The sequence below is a fragment of the Apis cerana genome, linkage group LG8, assembly GCF_029169275.1.
Source record: "Apis cerana isolate GH-2021 linkage group LG8, AcerK_1.0, whole genome shotgun sequence".
NCBI classification, from domain to species: Eukaryota; Metazoa; Arthropoda; class Insecta; order Hymenoptera; family Apidae; genus Apis; species Apis cerana.
The window spans coordinates 10,348,440-10,367,968 of NC_083859.1; the positions used below are offsets into that span (position 1 = coordinate 10,348,440).

The window sequence follows — 19,529 nt, forward strand, 5'->3', positions numbered from 1 at the left end:
TTCATAAGGAAGTGGAGGAATTGACAAAAATAAGAAAGGAAAAAGAATTGATAAAAATAAAGAGGAAGAGGAATTGATAGAAATAAGGAAGAGTAATTGATAGAAATAAGCAGTTAGAAGAATTAATCAAAATAAGGAGGAGGAGGATTTGATAGAATTAAGGAGGAATCGATAAAAAAAGGAAAAGGAGAAATTGATAAATTTGGGTAGGAAGAGAAATTAATAAAAATAAGGAAGAAGAGGAATTGATAAAAATAAGCAGGCAAAAGAATTAATCAAAATAAGTAGGAGGAGGAATTGATAGAATTAAGAAAGAACATTTCCATTGTGGAAATGAAAAAAATTCAGAATAACGAAATTCCCTTTCTCATTATCTAATTTAAAAAAATTAAATCGTTAATTCCTTCCACCTTATTTCTATCAATTCCTCTTCCTCCTCATTTTTACCAATTCTTCTCCTTGCTTATAAATCCCTTTCTTATTATCCAATTAAAAAAAAATCAATTCGTCAATTCCTCCTCCACCTTATTTCTATCAATTCCTCCTCCTCCTTATTTTTATCAATTCCTCCTCCTCCTTATTTTTATCAATTCCTCCTCTTCCTTATTTTTATCAATTCCTCCTCCTCCTTATTTTTATCAATTCCTCCACCTCCTTATTTTTATCAATTCCTCCACCTCCTTATTTTTATCAATTCCTCCTCCTCCTTATTTTTATCAATTCCTCCTCTTCCTTATTTTTATCAATTCCTCCTCCTCCTTATTTTTATCAATTCCTCTTCCTCCTTATTTTTATCAATTCCTCCTCTTCCTTATTTTTATCAATTCCTCCTCCTCCTTATTTTTATCAATTCCTCCTCCTCCTTATTTTTATCAATTCCTCCTCCTCCTTATTTTTATCAATTCCTCCTCTTCCTTATTTTTATCAATTCCTCCTCCTCCTTATTTTTATCAATTCCTCCTCCTCCTTATTTTTATCAATTCCTCCTCCTCCTTATTTTTATCAATTCCTCCTCTTCCTTATTTTTATCAATTCCTCCTCTTCCTTATTTTTATCAATTCCTCCTCTTCCTTATTTTTATCAATTCCTCCTCTTCCTTATTTTTATCAATTCCTCCTCCTGCTTATTTTTATCAATTCCTCTTCCTCCTTATTTTTATCAATTCCTTCTTTTCTCCAAATTTATCAAATATGAATTTCAACGGCAAAGAACAAATGTATCGTTGCGACTCGGTAAAAAGCCAGCATTGCATCCTGGATAGACATTAAAAAAATTTCCTGCTTCCCTTACATCAGAAAAGTCATATTTCTTTCTCTATCTCTTTTCAAATTCATTATTTCCTTTTGCACTGCTCCTGCACTTTTTTTTATCAATTCCTCCGCTCCCTTGATTTTTTAAAACCTTCTATTCTCCAAATTTATCAATTCCTCCCCCTTCTTATTTTTATCCATTCCTTTTCCTCCTTATTTTTATCAATTGCTCCTTCTTCTTACTTTTATGAATTCCACCACTTCCTTCTTTTTATCAAAGTGTCACTGCGATCAGTCGAGCGTAATCCATCGATCGATTGATTCGATACGAATCGTATTTTTTCTTTTTTACTTTTTTTTTAACCACTTTTCCAGCAAAGAATGTTCCCCTTGTGGAAATGAAAAAAATTCAGAATAACGGAGTTCCTTTTCTTATTATTTAATTTATAGAAATCAATTCATCAATTCCTCTTCTTCCTTATTTTTATCAATTCCTTCTCCACTCCAAATTTATTAATTCCACGTCTCTCTTATTTTTATCAATTCCACTGCCATCTTATTTTTATTTATTCCTCCTTCTGCACAAATTTATCAATTCTTCCTTTTCCTTATTTTTATCAAATCTTCTTCCTTATTTTTATCAATTCTTTTTCCTCCTTATTTTTATAATTTTCACCTCTTCCTTATTTTTATCAACGATTATCGCGATCAGTATTGGAAAGAATATCGAGCGTGATCCATCGATCGATTGATTCGTACTTTACAAATCGTACTTTTTTCTTTCTTTCTCTTTTTAACTGAGTTACAGTTTTCCAGCAAAGAACGTTCCCCTTATGGAAATGAAAAAAATACAGAATAATGAAGTTCCCTTTCGTATGTTCTAATTTAAAGAAATCAATTTATCAATTTCTCCATCACCTTATTTTTAACAAATCCTCCTCTTCCTTATTTTTATCAATTCTTCTTCCTTCCCAAATTTTTCAATTTCTTCTCTTTCTTTTACTTTTATCAATTTCTCCTCTTCCTTATTTTTATTAATTCCTCCTCTTCCTATTCTTATCAACGCGTTATCGCGATCAGAATGGGAAAGGATATCGAGCATGATACATTGTTCAATTGATTCGATATGAATCGATACTTTTTGTTTCTTTTTTTCTTTTTTTAACCGGGTCAAGAAGAATTATTAAATTTGGAGTGGAGAAAGAATTGATAAAAATAAAAAAGAAGTGGAATTGATAAATTGATTTCTTTAAATTAGATAATAAGAAAAGAAATTTTGTTATTCTGAATTTTTTTATTTCCACAAGAACGTTTTTTGCTGGAGTATTGTGACCCAGTTAAAGAAAAAAGAAGAAAGAATGAAAGAAAAATGTACGATTCATATCAAATCAATCGATGGATCACATTCAATATCCCTTCCCATACTGATGGCGATAACGCATTGATAAAAAGAAGGAAGAGGAGGAATTAATAAAAATAAGAAAGAGAAGGAATTGATAAAAATAAGGAAGAGGAGGATATCTTAAATTTGGGAAGAAAAAGGAATTAATAAAAATAAGGAGGAGGAGAAATTATGTATATATTTTTTGCTCTTTGCTTAGAAAAAGTAATTGGATGGAAAAATTATACAACAGAGGTTATATATTGAAGAAAATCTTTAATCAATCTTTAACCGGTTTTATTGAATATTATACTCGACGTTGTATTAGAACATTGTATATCATTTTTTTACGAAAATACAAAGAAATTTTTCTTTGTATTTGTGTAAGTAATTATCTATTCATTTGAATTTGTTAGAAACTCCTAAAACTAAAATCATCAAAATTATCTTTATCTTAATCTCGTGTTTTAAGCTGGTTTCCGTCAAAAGGATCAATGAAACGATAATTAATTGGTAATTATACCAGTCCAGTGGCGCGAGAGCACATAATTTTGCATTTCGATTTAATTTCTGTCAATTATATCGCGGTTCTTGTTCGCTTTCTTCACGTGACTCGCACGACCATTGCTCAGTATTGTATAAAAGTGGTTTGGATTCTGTTATCCCGTGAGACTATCGTTTTCTTTTTCTTCTTCTTCTTTTTTTTCTTTTTTTTTTTTGCGGATAAAGAAGAATTTTTATTCGTAGGATGAAATTGAATGGGATTAGGATCGAGGATAGAGAATTGTCTCGCGTTTCGAGGGACTTTGATAGCTTGATGGATCGATTGGTTTGTACTGGCTTAGCGACTGTTTATTGGATTTTGATTACTACTTTGTTCTCATGCGATGCCAAGCTTTGTGGAATTTCGATGACTCTCTTACAGATTTATTTCATTATTTTTACAATTAAGAAAAATGTTACGAAAAGTGTCGTGGAATTATTTTTTATTCTAATAGGAAAAATTAAAATTGTACGTTCTTATAAACAACAGTTTTTTATTTTTTTTTAAAAAGTGGATCGTAATAGGAAAAAGAAATAATTCGTAACGATATAGCAACGGAAAGCTAAATGGAATTTATGAAATATACTCATTTCGAAAAATTATACCGTTAAAAGTAACGGGGATGCATAATAAATACAGAATAAATTAAATTATGTAATACCAAGTATAAAAAAAATATATACGAAATACGCGTGACAAATGTAAATGAAATTAAATTATGTACCAGATGTTTCTCGTGGCAAATATATACGTTCACACGTGTAATGCACAGAAGAAAAGAAAGAAAGAAAGAAAGGGAAAAAATACAGAATTAAAAAATATTTTTTTTTTTTTTTTTTTTTGCCTGTATCATATTATCTTAAGTACACATTTTACGTACCTTTGAACGCTCTATAAACGACGTTATATCGATCAAATATTGAACCTTTACATACGTATCTTTTAACTTCAACTCTGGTGAAGATCAAGTTTATTTTTTTTTTTTTTTCTGTAGTAACGAGGTGGTTATCTCCATTTATCTAAGCTTCCCATATATCGCTTAGCTCACGCGGAACCCATTTGTTCACTTTCTTTACTCCTCCTATTCGAGTCAAGCGATGAATAATGGTGGCGTGGGTTACTTTCATTCGAAACGCTATTTCTCTTTCTCTTCCCGTTTGCCATGAATTATTTTCAGTAATACCTTTTAAAACATTGTCGTCGATGTCAATTTCGAAATTTCTCCCACTCGATTCATTTTCTCTAATGAGTAAAAAATATTATCACAGATCCCTCTGTGATAATTTTCAATCGTTGAATACGTGTTCACGTTGTACATTTGTTCATAATAATGATTAAACTAAATAAAAGAGCTACATGTTTTAATTCAATTAGAGATAATATTAAGAGAGTCGTTCGTCAGAAAGTTCATCGAATAAATTTTTGTTCGACGCCGATCAATTTATGCTAATTCTAAATTTAATCCCATTATTTCTCGATCATTAATCATCTATACGATTTGTTTCGAATTTTCTTAATCCGCCCTGATCATACTAAACACCTAAATTCTTTCGAAGAAAAATTCTTATTAATAAATTTTCAACTTAATATAATTACTTTGACGCTCTATTAAAATTGGAAAAACAATTATCCAAAATTCAACAAAGTGCGAACTTCAACTTCTAACTTCAATTCCCCTTCCCCCCAAAAAATTCCATAAAACCATCGAATCGTTGAGAAGAATCATCCTCTCCACTAAGAAAAAACTTGCCATTCGCTCAATTTCTCCCCGTTTTCGAACCCCGAAAAACGACTCGAAGAGAAAGAAAGAGAGAGAGAGAGGGAGAAAAGTACGAAAAGCCGGGGATATCGAATGGAAAGAGGTGACGGTAACGCGGGGTCGTCGAGATGCTCTCAAGAAAATACACGGGGGAAGGGGGGGAAGAGCGGCGACGTTATAAAGCAATGACGATAATGGCGGTCGAAAGCGCGGCGGATGTTCGCCACAGAGGAGGAGGAGGGGAGCGAGAATCTTATCATCCTGCGAGCGTTTTCACTCGCCACTTTTAAACAATTGCAGCGAATTTTCTCTGCTTGGCCTAGGCTGTGTCTGTCCCCCTCTGGCTCCCCGTCTTATGAGGCGAAACGAGAGGATAACCCCTCTAGGATTGTCGGGATATTTCGAACGGGGAGGGCCGGGGGAGGTTTCTTTTTCTCCTTTTTTCTCGCTGGAAAAAAATGGAAAAAGATCCCCTCCCCCTCCTCCTGTTCTCGAGGAGGGATGGGATCGGATTATTCAAGGGAGCCCTGTCAATTCCAACTTCCAACCGTTTAGTTTCCCCGCTGGGGAAGGGGAGGGATTACAAGGCGGAGAGCATTGTGGCGATTAAGCATTGTTTTGCTGTAGTGGGAGGGGAGGGAGAGAAGAGGGGAAAGGGGTGGGATAGTAGTGTTTTGCATTTAATAAGTCCGAGTGTTTCCAAGATCCAGCGTCCGGGGATGGGGATCTTCTCGTTGGGAAAATTCCTCGAAACCTCGTAATCTACCTTTCCACTCGTGTCCTCCACTCCTCCACACCTTCCCTCTGTCCGCGCCTTTTTCACACCTTTTTTACCTCGCGGGTTATTGCGCCGTTGATGGGAATCCGTGTGTGCAAGGATGTGCAAGAGTTCTCGAGGATGGAAACGTTGTAAGCGTGCATTAAGACGATTCGAGGAGGTTTCGAGGAGGTTTCGAGAAGATGGGTGGGGGATGGAAACGGTGCTGTTTATTTCATTGATCAAAATTTGTTCCTTCCCCAAGTTTTTCAATTTTTTCGGTGATCCGCTTTACGGAATACATCCCTCCACCTCCCTCCGCCCAGTTTCTTTCCCACGAAAAATTTATCACTCGTTTGAAAATTCGAAACGTCAAGTTTTATCCCGGTTTTATTTTTTTATTTTACGGCGATTCGAAACAATAAGGGAATTTGGAATACAATGCCTATTGAAAGCATTGGAAAATTGTTTTTTTCTCTTCTTTCCTTTTCCCGTTTTATTTCCACTGTATTTCCAAGAAAGCGTTCGACGTTAAAAATCCAATTCTCTTAAACAACTCTTCATAACCTGGTCGCTTGGAGAGAGAGGGGAAAAAAAGGAGAACGAAACAAACAAAAGAGGCAACAACAAGACCTATCCCATCCTAACCCATCCTCCAAAAAATCGTCCCCCTCACAAAAGAGCCGATAGTACCGGTTTATATCCGCGGGCCATCACCCTCCCCCCCCCTAACGTTTTGAATATTCCCTTGGCCGGATTATATATCCGCGCTTTTATTTATCGAGCCCCGCCCGATATGAAAAAAATGTAAAACTGCCAACACCTTGTGATATGCGCCTTCTTGTGTGTGTGTTGCAGGTTGCGAGTTCCCGGCGCAGTGGAACGGCCACTGGTTTCAATCGGGGAATCAGGGGTTGGTGACGGTGAACGGGTCCATGATGACCAACAAGGGCCGCTGCATCGAGACCAAAGACGACAAGTTTCTCATTCAGGACACGTGAGTCTTTCTCCCTCTCTCTCTCTCTCTCGTTTGAATTGCAAGTGAGATATATATATATATATAGCCTATCGTGATTATACGCGCGCGCGAATGTGTGCGTATGTGCGTCTATCAGATCGCACATCGTCACACGCGTCTACTACATAGCATATCGACAGGCGGCCGTCGATATGAAGCGATGCACGGATCGTATCTCCCTATCGTCCTTTATCCACCACCATCGCCGCCACCCCTGACCCACGCCCGTCCCGAGCTTTTATTAATTAACTGCACCCTTCGTTGCCCGATCCCTACCCGACAAAGCGCTCGAGGCGACGTGCCAACCGACAATGTATATATATATATATATATAAAACGTTTCTAAATTCCGGGGTGGAAGGGAGGGCGAGTCCAAGGATGAGCTCGTATCGCTGTATTATGATGGATGCTGATACATTCATGAGAGGGAGTATTTTACAGGGTTTCACAGGAGGTTGGAGATTTGTTTAATTTCTTTATGTGGGAATTATCGGTTGTTAAAGAGTTTGAAGTTCGCTGAAATTTTGTGAATTTCATGGTTTTACTATTCAATGTTGTCAGCAATGCCATTACTTCATGGTTGATTATTCAACGTTGGAAGTAATGCCATTCATAGTTGGCATCTATTTGTTTCTCTTAGATGTATATAGTTTCAGGTTTTTTAAACCGTTACATGTAGTCACGTGTAATTAAAGTGTTCTTTCAGTAAACTTGCATGCTTGTATTTATTGTTTTCATTGCGCTGCTAACGTCGGTATTCTTCGATTTAATTTTGACGAGCATACATTTTGGTTTTGAAAATTGGGTCGGTTCCTAAGGTCAGGAAGGGGTTGGACTCTTTCAATTTGACTCGGTTAATGTCTATTGTTATCTATGGATTTATCACGGATTGGGAAGTATTTCTTTGTGTTATATATATATATTCTTACTTGGGAATTGATTGGTTTGATTTTTGTTGAATGGTACAATTTCGATACATTTGAGAGGCGAACAAAAGAATTTTGTTTGTGAGGAGAGGAAGATTGAAAAGGGATGTCACCGAGAATTTCTTTTTTAACGAAATTTTGAATTTACTTCGAATCGATGAAAAGAATCTGAACGAATCTGATTTTTGGAAAAATTGTGATTGGTTTCGAGCGAATCGAGAACGATCCAATAAATTACCTAAACTCAAAAACTTTGAAACGACCAAGATACCGATACGAATCGTTGATTTCCATCAGAAATATTCGATGAAAATTATTTCTAGAAACACTTTTGAAGTTTTCTCCAATACGAAACACGTGTTGTTGCTTCTTCGTTGCACGATGTTTAGTTCCAACCCTTCACTCGTAACGATCCCTGTTTCTTCGAAATTTCGACATGGAAATTATTTCACGAGAGGCACGCGACACGCTCGTCGAAAGTGTCATTTCGAAAAATATCTGGTTACGAAATATGAAAAGTGGTTTCCACGTTGCGTTCGACTATCGATTTCGCACATTCGTCCGAAAAATCCAGCCACTCGTTATCCGCAACTTACGCCCAGGATCCAATTTCGAAGAGAGAGCGTTCGCTGTCGTACGGGCAGACAGTATCTACGGCGCGTCGCCGTTTTCTGGTGGTGGTCCTCGCTGGTATCGCGGCGAAGCTTAAGGCGCGCTTCGTTCAACGTCGCCTTTAAGCCGCGACGATCACCGATAAGCTGCAACCGGCGGTGAAACCTCGCTTGGAAAATTTCTTTTTCGTCAGGGACGAGAATTTTCGCCCCAGACATTAGAGGACGACCCGGTTAGATACCGCAGAATTTCTAGATATTTTATAAGAAATCGTGTGCCAAGTTCTAGGGATTTCTTTTTAACATTACGCGAAATCCTAATCCCGATTAATCCGAGCGGGGTTCCTAGAAATCTTCTAAGAATCCATTTCAACAAGTTTCTAGCAATTTTTCGTACCTGCGCTCGAAATAACGTGTTTTTCGAGAAAAATATTTTGATATTTATTCCTCTTGTCGAGCAGATATGGTGGAATTTCCTGAGGAATTTTTAAGTATATGTAGGAACTTTTTTCACGGAAAGAAATAATAATCGGAAATTCGATTAAAACCTTTACGAAAATAGTTTCTGATCATTATATACGATGATTAAAAAACTATGGAAAAATTAATACACGATCGTCTAATTTATTCGTACGATTAATCTCCTTTGGAGTTGACGCGTTAAAGATTCACGATTCTCTTTTATTCTTGAAAAGAGAAAGAGAAAGAAGAAGAAAAAGAAAATTTCCTCATTATTCTCGAAGTTAATATTAAATATTCCCCGGCTAATTCTGTTCGCCGTTTAAATTTCAAATTAGCGGGAACGCGAGAGGTCGCGGCAGGGGAGGAGGAGAAAAAAGAAGCCGGCGGAATATTCAGAAATTGTTTATCAGAATTTCATTTATTTGCTCTTTTAGCGCGTGAAACCTTTGGGCCGCGGGATGAAACTCCGGCAAAGTAGTACAATCAACGATAAGACGCGACCGAGATGAGGATCCTTTATTCCGTTTCGTTCTATCTTCCTCCCCCCTCCTCCCCCCAGATTCTTATATTCCCGAGTGACCTTAATATCCCCGCGGAAGAAGAATGGTGGTGGAAGAGGTTAGGACGAGATCATTTCGTGCACTTCGCGAAAAATTCTATTTGGACGATATCCGCGATAGATGGCGCTCCGCGGCCAAGGATCAACCGTGATCGTACTCAACAAAATGGCGGTAATTCTCCGAAAATTCGGATTCTCCATTCTGTCGTCAGATTTCCTTTCCTCGATTTCCTCGATCGAACAAGCTTAATTTATTTGATTTATTTATATCGTTTCGACGAGTCGAAAGATATTCTATTTTTTTTAATATGGAAATGTTTACGAGTTTTGAAAATTGTCGAGGGAATCAAAAACGTTTTGTTTTGTTTTGCGGGTCGAGAACGCTTAATTTTCGAGCGTGTACAACGTAGTTGGCGGAAGCGTGGCGGAAGGTCAGCGGGATGCACAGGAAGCGAGAATCACACCGGCTCGATTCTCGAGCTCGATTTTTGCTAATTCTTTCTCTTTGTTTCCGCGTCGATAAATCGAATGAATTTCAAATGGGGTTCAGAATTAATTGCTGAAAATGGATAATTATTAACGATCAATTTGATACGATGGTATGAAAAAATACTACGCGAACGGAGTGAAGCAAATTCTTTTGTGCAATGTAAAGTATACATAAAAAAAAATTTATGAAAAATTACTTGTTGATAATGATATTTTTTGGAGGAGAAATAAGAATGAAGGAAAAATTTGTCCTTTGAAATTTGAGAGATTAATGTGTAGAAACTGTTAAACGACTTTCTTGAATCGCTCGAAGAATTTTATCGTTGCTAATTTTTATATAACTTCATTCGTAGCAATATTTCATCCATTACGAGGGGTTTCTTTTCCATTAAGAACTTTCAACTTAACTTTATAATAGTCGAATAAAATCATAAAATACCGGCGTACCGTACTAATTTAAGTACATATTAAATAAGTATCAATTTGGAATCAATATAAGGACATTTATATTGCTATCTTGGTAAAGATGGAAGTAGTAGTAAAAGCACGTTTAGGGTCAGACGTGTCTTCAAGTAGAAATATGGATCGATACACAGTCCTGTATTTAATGGCGTTGAGGAAATGTGTCTTTAATGCAGGATTGGATGTCGTCGTGATGAAACTTTTATTTTTGTATCATCTATAATATAAAATTTAATTGTTTTCAATTATAAAATAATTTTACATAATAATTATTAATCGAGAAAAATTTGAATAATAAATAATTTTTGTAAAAAGATTCCAAAAAGAAATAAAGAATTTATGTAGAATCTTATTGCAAGATGGAGAGGGGGGAAAAAAGTAGAAAATTAAAAAAATCTAATAAGAATAATTGGAAATTTTCGTCTTCACGATCGATATGTATAAAAATTAAGATATTCGAAAATAATTTCTTAACTATCAAGAATTTCAAATTCATACAATCTCTAAAATTCAAAAACGAAGCTAAACTCGTTGATCCCGACGAATTGGCAATCGAGCAACCTTATAACCTTGCATACCTCTCTGCCGCTCTTTTCATACTCTTCCATTGATATGCAAATGGCCGAGGAAAGTTGAGAACCGCTGACACGGAGTGGAAACAAGACGAGCGTCGTCGCCGTCGTCGTCGTCGCGGCTCGAAGACGGCGGAGAGAAAGCTGGTGGCGGACAAGATAGCCTTGGTAACCGGGCGAAGTTGAGAGTTAAGTTTTAATTAATGTAATGGAGAGTAGCGCGTGATTAGCCTTCCAATCAGTGAACTTCTCTTTTCACGGACGCGGGTTGGCGAGAAAGCGGCAAAAAGAAAAAGGGAAGGAAAAGTGGGGAAGGGAAGGGGGATGTCGTTTCGCGTGGCGAAATCCGAGTAAGGCGAAGCTGGTAAATGGGCCAATCGGCGGAATTACCATTAAGATTCTTTGATTCGAGGACGAAGAGTGATGAGAGGAGGTCAGGCAAACGAAATGAAGGATAAGCGGGATTATTCGGGCTGATCTAACGTTTGGTTGCTCCACTGGTGTATTTTAATCGATCCAATTTTTTCTCCAAAGTTTTTCCCCTTTTTTTGAAAATCGATACTGCTCCGTTTCTTAATATTTGTGAAAATTTTATTCATTCAATCAGATACTGTAATCTTTTTATCTTGACGATTCTTTCGGAAAAATTGATTCATTAAAAAATTATTAATCAAAATTTTCTCGTCTAATAGATTCGATAATAGAATTGGCATTAATCGATAAAATGATCGATAAAAGAAGAATTTATTTAATTTCTAACGACATTTTCTAAATTATCTAGATCCATAATAAATATCCTTACCCAAATCTTTATTAATTAATTCAACTTTTTAATTCTTCCTTCATTTAATCCAAAGGAAAATCCGGAAGCATATCAAGAATTTTTCATTCTCATTTTCTTTCACTCATTCGAACAAACCCCTCTCGACAAAAATTCTTTTTGTTGTTTAATAAATGTTGGAGAACTCGTTAAACCCGCCTAACTCGCGCTCGTGATCGCCATTACCACGGAATCGAACGGGTAAACATTTAAATAGGCAACGGCTGGGATGGAGAGACTTGGAGGGTCCATTAATCCAATCAGCCTCCGTTAATGATAATAATCTCGTTATTTCTAATGCAGCTCGCCACTGATCACCGTTGATACGGAATAATTGAGAAATAGAGGGTTATTTTCCAATTATCCACCGCAGGAAAAATCTTGTCTCATTGCCCCGATGACGTTGCACCATAGGAACCAATTGCCATGATTTAACAAATTTAAATTATTTCGACCGGTAGATTGTTCGTTCGGTCGTTTAATCGCGCAATTGGACGCTCTTTTATTTTTATTCTACACCGTTTAACCTTTCGTTGCGCTGTCCTCCTTTGTCGGTTCCATTCGACCGGAACTGGTGGTATCCGAAAACTTTCTCCAAGTATAATTTAAAAAAAAATTATATTCAAGCGGTCTCCTTATCCTTGCAATCCTTGTCAAAAATTGTTCCCGGCACGGGAGGATGGAATGGAAAAAAAAAACGAACGAGAAACGAGGAAACTTCTTCTCTTCGAATTAAAATTAAATCGCAAAATTTAAGGGAAAGAGGGGAAGCGAGTTCGAATTTTCTAAAACTCGGGTTCGATTCGGTCTCGGAGGTCCACTCGAACTCTGATTAACTGCAGGGCGCGATCAATTATCAGGCCTTGCTAACAAATCGCCGAGTTGCTCGCGAAGTTTTGCCGTGTTAAAACCTGATATCGGGTCGCGATGCTGGCAAACGAACCTTCTCGCCGTGAAATTTTATCGTTATTATCATTGTTATTATTATAACCGGGTCGAACGAACCCGGCCAGGATACGATCACGATTACCCCTTTGCTCGCGGTTCGATCGAAAAGTCATTTGTCATTTCTCAATTCTTCTCGTTCTTTTCGATTATTGTTATTTATCAATTTTTATTATATCCTTCCCCTTTCTTCCTCTGCGTTCCATTCGCTACTCTTCGCGGATACAGTGGTATCTCAATTTTGTGGCGATTGTAAAGCACTTTTTAAAAACTTTGCTCGGGTTCAAACAAATCATTGTCTTCGAACGCGGTGCTCAGTGGTTCTCAACTTGCGGATCGCGAAATGTTTCTCGGATTTCGTGCAGGGGTTCTCAATTTTGTGGCGATTATAAAGGGCTTTTTAAAAACTTTGCTCAATGGTTCAAACAAATCATTGTCTTCGAACGCGGTACTCAGTGATTCTCAACTTATGGATCACGAAATGTTTCTCGGATTTCGTGCAGGGGTTCTTAATTTTGTGACGATTATAAAAGGCTTTTTAAAAACTTTGCTCAATGGTTCAAACAAATCATTGTCTTCGAACGCGGTGCTCAGTGATTCTCAACTTATGGATCACGAAGTGTTTCTCTCAGATTTTTAGCAGAGGAAGGCAATTCTCTTTGAACGTAGCAAAGTGGTTCTCAACTTATAATTCTCACAAAATTTTTACTTATGATTTTTTTGTAAAGAGTAAAATCTTTCTTCATTCCTGAATGCATTCCTGGAACTTTGAAAGATCTAGCCATGATCGGATGGATGATGCTCTGTACATAGGTGAATTATCGATTAGCTCATGGCGCCGTTAACGAGGCGTCGCGATACTCAGGTACTCGAGATCACGTTACACTTAGTGGAGCTGGTGTCATTTAATAGAATGGACGTGATTCTTGCTCGTAAATTTATTCACTGTTAACTGGATCATAATCTAGATTGAAAATTTTGATACGATACAATTTTGACAATTTTATAATTAATACGATTTAATAACGATAACTCGAGCTTTTGTTCTCTTCGCGGGGAAACATATTGAAAATTTAGAAAAGGTTTCGAAAGTAAAATTTATAGGAGAAAAGTTTCGTTATTCAGCTCATTTTAAATTATTAAAAAATGGATGAAAAATATATTGCAAAAAAAGAAAAGAGATTGAAATTTAAACTATATATAAATGGAAAATTTCACATTAATTTTGTAAAACGATAAAATGGCGTTTCATGTTAAGTTAAGTAAATGATGGAAAGAATAATTTCCACCAGCTTTCTATAAATTTCAATAAATCGTAATTTTTTTTGAGATTAATTTTTCAATGAAATTATCAAATTTCAAATTTAATTTTCTTTCCTCTTGAATGTGTATATATATATATCATTTAATTTTAATTCTAATATGGAAATGAAAGCGTTTAAATTGGCCATTTGCCAAGCATCGCTTTGATATTTATACATTTTCTAATTTATTTACGATTTATCACAAATTACTTTTGCAAAAATTTTATCACATATTTATTTATTTATTTATTTTTTTTCATTAACGTTCTTCAACTGGGAATCATCAAACGTTTACACGATCACTCGATTATGATATATAATAGGCATTTAATATTCATGAATTATATATTCCTAAATTTTCCTTTTTTTAAAACTCGTCTTTCGATACTTGTTTTATTAAAAATTCTTGTTATTTCGTTGATGGGAATTTGATGTGCCATTCCAGTCATTGAAACTTTTTCCAATTTAACCGATATTCGATGGTATCGAGTGACGTGTACGTTTAATTATTCTCTTTTTATCGCACAGTATGCGTAATTTTACTATTGTCAAAAAGTTGATATGCATTTTTCGATTTTTTTTTAATTTCACGTTGCGAAAAACGTGTTTTTAATTGAAAATATTAATATCGAAATAACAAAATGAAAGATAGTTTACTGCAAGTTAATAGTATTAATTAAACAATTTTCAAAATTCAAAAAAATAATATTATTTAACTTAAATTTCCAAAGAAAATAAAATAAATTAATCGGTATTTGAAAAAAAATTGTAACATCGATCTGTTTCAAGATTGAGAAACGATAACACTGATAAAATTCGACGTTATTTATTACAAGGAAAGAAGAAGATTATTTTTTTTTTTATAAATATCCAGGGACACGTTTGAATATTTTTGCGGATATATGCTGAAATAAATCAATTTTAACAGCTTTCGAGAGTTTGTTTTATCAACGAGCTGTGAATGAATTGAAAAATAATTCGAAACTGTATGATGAAAATATGTAAAAAAAAAGAGCAAAAAAAAAAGGAATTGTTTCGAAACACGAGTAAGAATTAAAATTAATCAAACGTGAATTTTTTTTCGAAATTGCGACGAGATGTTTATATTTATACAAATTTTTGTTCGATATTTTTGTTCGAAAAATAAATTGCGAAATTTAACGCAAAATTTCCTGTGTCTCGTATTTGAATAAATTTACATATTCTTGAGAATACTTGTTCAAGAAATAATAAAGCAATCGCTTTTAATGATAAAAAATATGGCTCGTAACGAGAGAACTGAGGATCACAATTATCATTCTTCGTAAGTCTTTTGCGAAGGAAAAAACATTATTCATTGGAAATGTAAAATTATAAAAATGATTTTAAGAAGAATTTAAACTCAATTTCAAAAATTTATATCGTTCGACGGTATTTTTTTAAATTAATCAAAATTAACAAATATATCAAATATTGCATAAAATAAAAATGATATACAAACAGAGACCCAAACATCAAAATCCTAGAAGAAAAAAAAAATCATCTTTAATTAATCGCTGAAATTTGAACTTTAAATCCGCCATATTTACTCATGGAAATATTTCACGACACTCGTCTCAATTGTCTCAATTATTGCAGCAACGCTGCTTATATATAAAAAAAAGAAGAGAAAAAACCGAACAGAACAAGATAATACTTCGTCGACGATCTCCGAGCCGCGAGATCGGAAAATTAACCGGAAAAACCCGACCGAGGAAAACTCTCGAATCCACGAATTCAAACTTCATTTCCATACGTGAAACGTTCCACCGTCGGGGACTCCCAATCCTCAAACCGCCCCATGGAAAAAAATCCTTCATTATGACAAAAAAATAGTGGCTAATAATAAAGTGGACGCCATCGACCGCCGGGGAGAGACGGGGAGGGGAAAGGAATTGCCCTGGAATACGAAAAGTCGTACGAAATGAGGAAGAAAGGGGGAGGAGGAGGAGGAGGAGGGGTTAATAAAAAAAAAAGAAAAAAAAGTTATATTGCCTTCGCGTTGACCACGGGGGCCCACATGTCGCCAGCGCATGAATAATAACCCATGGATTTCCCCTCTGCGACGCCGTACCTATCGACAGACGATCCGCTGATTGGATTCGAATTGGAGGGAAAGTTTATCTGTCCATCGACACGCGTTACTTCCGGGAATTATTTCCACCTCCGTGTCTGGAACGAACGGCCCGTGGAAAGGGTAATGGCGCCGGCACGTGATGGATATACTTTATTATGGAATTGTCAGTTGGCCGGGATGAAAATCCTGTTACTAAGCCTACGCTCGCTCTTGGTGTTGGATTGGGTTAGGTTAGGTTAGGTTGTCCGTTAGGTCCATCACGACGAACCTGGACGATGTTTTTTTTCTTTCTTCCTTTTTTGTTTTTCGATTTCGATACTGCTAGTCTGTCTGTGAAAGTAGTCGAAGTTCATGAGAAGTTGATAGGCTAGGTGGTGGTAATTATTTCTATGGGGAGGGAGAGGGAGGTTCGAGCAGGAAAGTCTTGATCACTTGGAGGAGTTTGGATCTGCGATAGGATCTACGGATATGAGGTTGAGGTTGCTGCTCCTCTTGATTGCTCGGCTTCTTGATAAATTCTTTTCGATAAATTTTGAATTTCGAAACGACGAGATGAGATTACAGATTATTGTTATCAAGAATCTTTTTGAAGATCGGATGAGAAGAATATAGCTCGAGATAGGGATGTACTTTGAATTTAATACGATGAATAGGATCGATAACTTTATCCAATCCAATTAATTATTTAAATAATTTTATTTAAAGTGTTCGAATAACATTTATTCGTAGTTGATCCACTCTTCGTATAACTTCAGCCGTTTTCAGAGATTACAGTTATCCGCGATTATTCTGTCCAAATATGTTTTCGTATAATATGTACGAATATGTCTTTGAAGTTGCCATTCCTTTTGATTATTCGTTGATAAATTCGTTTTGATAAATTTTGGAAACGATAAGCTATTGCGAATTATCCTTATTAAGAATCTTTTTGAACCTTAAAGAATATACTTTAAATTTCATACGATAATTTTATTGGCCAATAATCCAATTAACCTTTATTAATATTTATTCGTAGTTATTGATCCACTTTTCGTACATAACCTCAACGTTTTGAGGTTACTGTTACCTGCGATTATTCATTTAAGTTCATTTTTCTTTCCAAATATGTTCCATGTAACATAAATACATTATCGACATCGATGAATTTTCACACGATCCATTCGTATAATTTTTTTAATGTCTACAAGAGTCAATATTCCAACAGTCAATCGACCCATCCTGAAATAACTACGTAATACAGGAGCAAGAAGCACGACACGAGGATAGAGATCTTGAGCCTTAAAGAATACACTTTACTTATTGAATATAATAATCGATAATTAATTACTCGAAGTAATTTTATATAAATTCTTTAAATAATGTTTATTATATTATAAACTCTGTCGTTTTGAGGTTACAATTACCTGTTCCTGATATACAATTGATTACTCACCGTTTAAGTGAATTTTTATTTCCAAATATGTTTCACATAAATACATTACCGACGTCAATGAATTTTCACATGATCCATTCGTATTCGTATAATTATTCCAACAATCAATCCATCCTGAATTAACCAAAACAGCAAGTAGGACCACGAGGGTAACAAGAATCGAGAGATAAGAGAAAGAAGTGGATTGAAGAATCGAACAATGATCTCTCCCATCCGAGAGACCGTCCAATTCGTCTAAATTTCTCTGCTCGCCCCTCCCTCATCCTCCTCTAACATCTATAACCAACTCGACGCTTTCTACGACGGGGTAGATGGCTCGCGATGCCGCTTGGTAAATAGCTTCTTCCGCTCCTCTCTCTTTTGTGGCTGCCTGGCGAACGCCTCGAATTCCATCTTTCGCGGATCCTCACCGAGGCGTTCAGCTATGCGAATCTGCTCGTCCCATTGTTCATTGTCTCGCGGCGCCAGCCAGAGAGAGAGGTGGGCGAGGTTCGGGGAGCGGATCGCCTGGAAACGCGCCGCGTTACCTCGATAATTACGACCGTGGTGCGCTCGCTGGTTGGTTGAAGGCGCGGTTCGCGAGGTGTTTCTGCGTGGGGAAAACAGGGACATTCGAAACTCGTGCGGAAGTTCTTCTCTACGAGGAAGTTGCGAACCGGCTTGTCGCGATTCTCAGTCCGCGGGGAATGATTTTTGTCTCGACTTGTGAGTCTCGAGACGTGGGATCGATAGAGATGGGTTCATAGTCTGTCGTTTTGCGCACGTTTAAAAGTCGGGGAATGAAAATTAAATCGAAATTCATTTCTTAATCATTTTTTTTTTTCCCTCCTCTTTTCGTCCGTCATCGAGAAGAGCAGTTTGAATTGGATCGTTTTTATTAAGGTCTTTTCTATTCGATGCTTGCCTTTTTTTTTTTAATTTAGAATCCGCTCGAGATTGCAATCTCTGATAACTCGAGGTTTGTTTATAGATATCCGGAAAAAAAAGAGAAATGTCTGGCCTGATATTGTAAAAGCTACTTTTAACTCCTCCCGATGTAGATTTTAAATTAACGGATTCTAGCTGGAACTGGGTTGTAAAATATCGAACGCGCGAAATTTCGGGATTGGCCTCGATTTTTGTACGAGACTGGAACAGCTCGCTTAGATCATTTAATAAACCGTTATCTAAAATTGGAAACAAAGAATTTAAAAATATATCGGGATTAATTACAGACCAACCTCTGCAGATTTTGCTATTCGAAATTTATTATTACGCTTTAAAAATTACCGCAATATCCCTAAAATTATCGAAAGCGAATAAGAAAACGGTCTAAGAATCTCAGACGAATCGATTGGATTGTGATGATGTCACGATTGCACGATTGAGCTCGATGCAGTCACGAATCATGTCGAAATAAAAATTAAGCCAGTCACTAAATGAGATTAAACGGACTTTCCAGAAGATTTTGCTATTCAAAATTTATTATTACGCTTTAAAATTATCGATATTAGCGCAAATTTCATTTTTTATCGAGCTATGAATAGAAAATACAAAAATAAACGGAGCAAGAGCCTCAAACGACTGAGCTCGATGCAGTCAGAAGATTTTGCTATTCGAAATTTATTATTACGCTTTAAAAATTATATCCCTAAAATTATCGAAAACGAGCCATTAATAGAAAATACGAACGGAGCAAGAGTCTCAAACAGATGGCGACGATCGCACAACTAAGGTTGATGCAGTCACGAATCGAGTCGAAATAAAAATTAAGCCGGCCATTAAATGGGAACATTAGAGGTAGAAAGGGAATATAACCAGTTGGCTGGCTGATTAAAATAAATTGTCGGCGCGCGTGTTCCTTGAATGGGGCGAGATTAAAGAGCAGGTAGAGAGAATCGCGCGAGCCAGCTGAAAGTTTCAACTACGGGTCACGACCTTAATTCCTTCTCTCGCGCGCGCTTCTTCTTTGTCCGCTTTTGAGCCACGAAAATGGCCGCCGTCACCAGAGCATGAATAAATAAAAAAGGAGCCCGGCCCGGGGAAAAAGAGGAGCGTCGGTTACTCGATGCCGAAACTGACCTGATCGATCGATCATCGTGCCGATGGTTTCATCGGGATACGGAGAGTGGACAAACAGAACAATTTTTAGATCTGTATTACA

At 36.4% G+C, this 19,529-nt stretch overlaps 1 protein-coding gene across 8 annotated transcripts in view; it reads left to right on the top strand.

Moving 5' to 3' along the window:
• The window catches only part of LOC108002596 (uncharacterized), a 352,190-nt gene that overhangs the window by 267,010 nt on the left and 65,651 nt on the right, over positions 1–19,529 (top strand). For all 8 annotated transcript variants that reach the window (XM_062078870.1, XM_062078876.1, XM_062078872.1 and 5 more), the window contains one exon: positions 6,550–6,688. In XM_062078870.1, the coding sequence (XP_061934854.1) occupies positions 6,550–6,688 (139 nt within the window). The remainder of the gene's footprint in view (positions 1–6,549; positions 6,689–19,529) is intronic.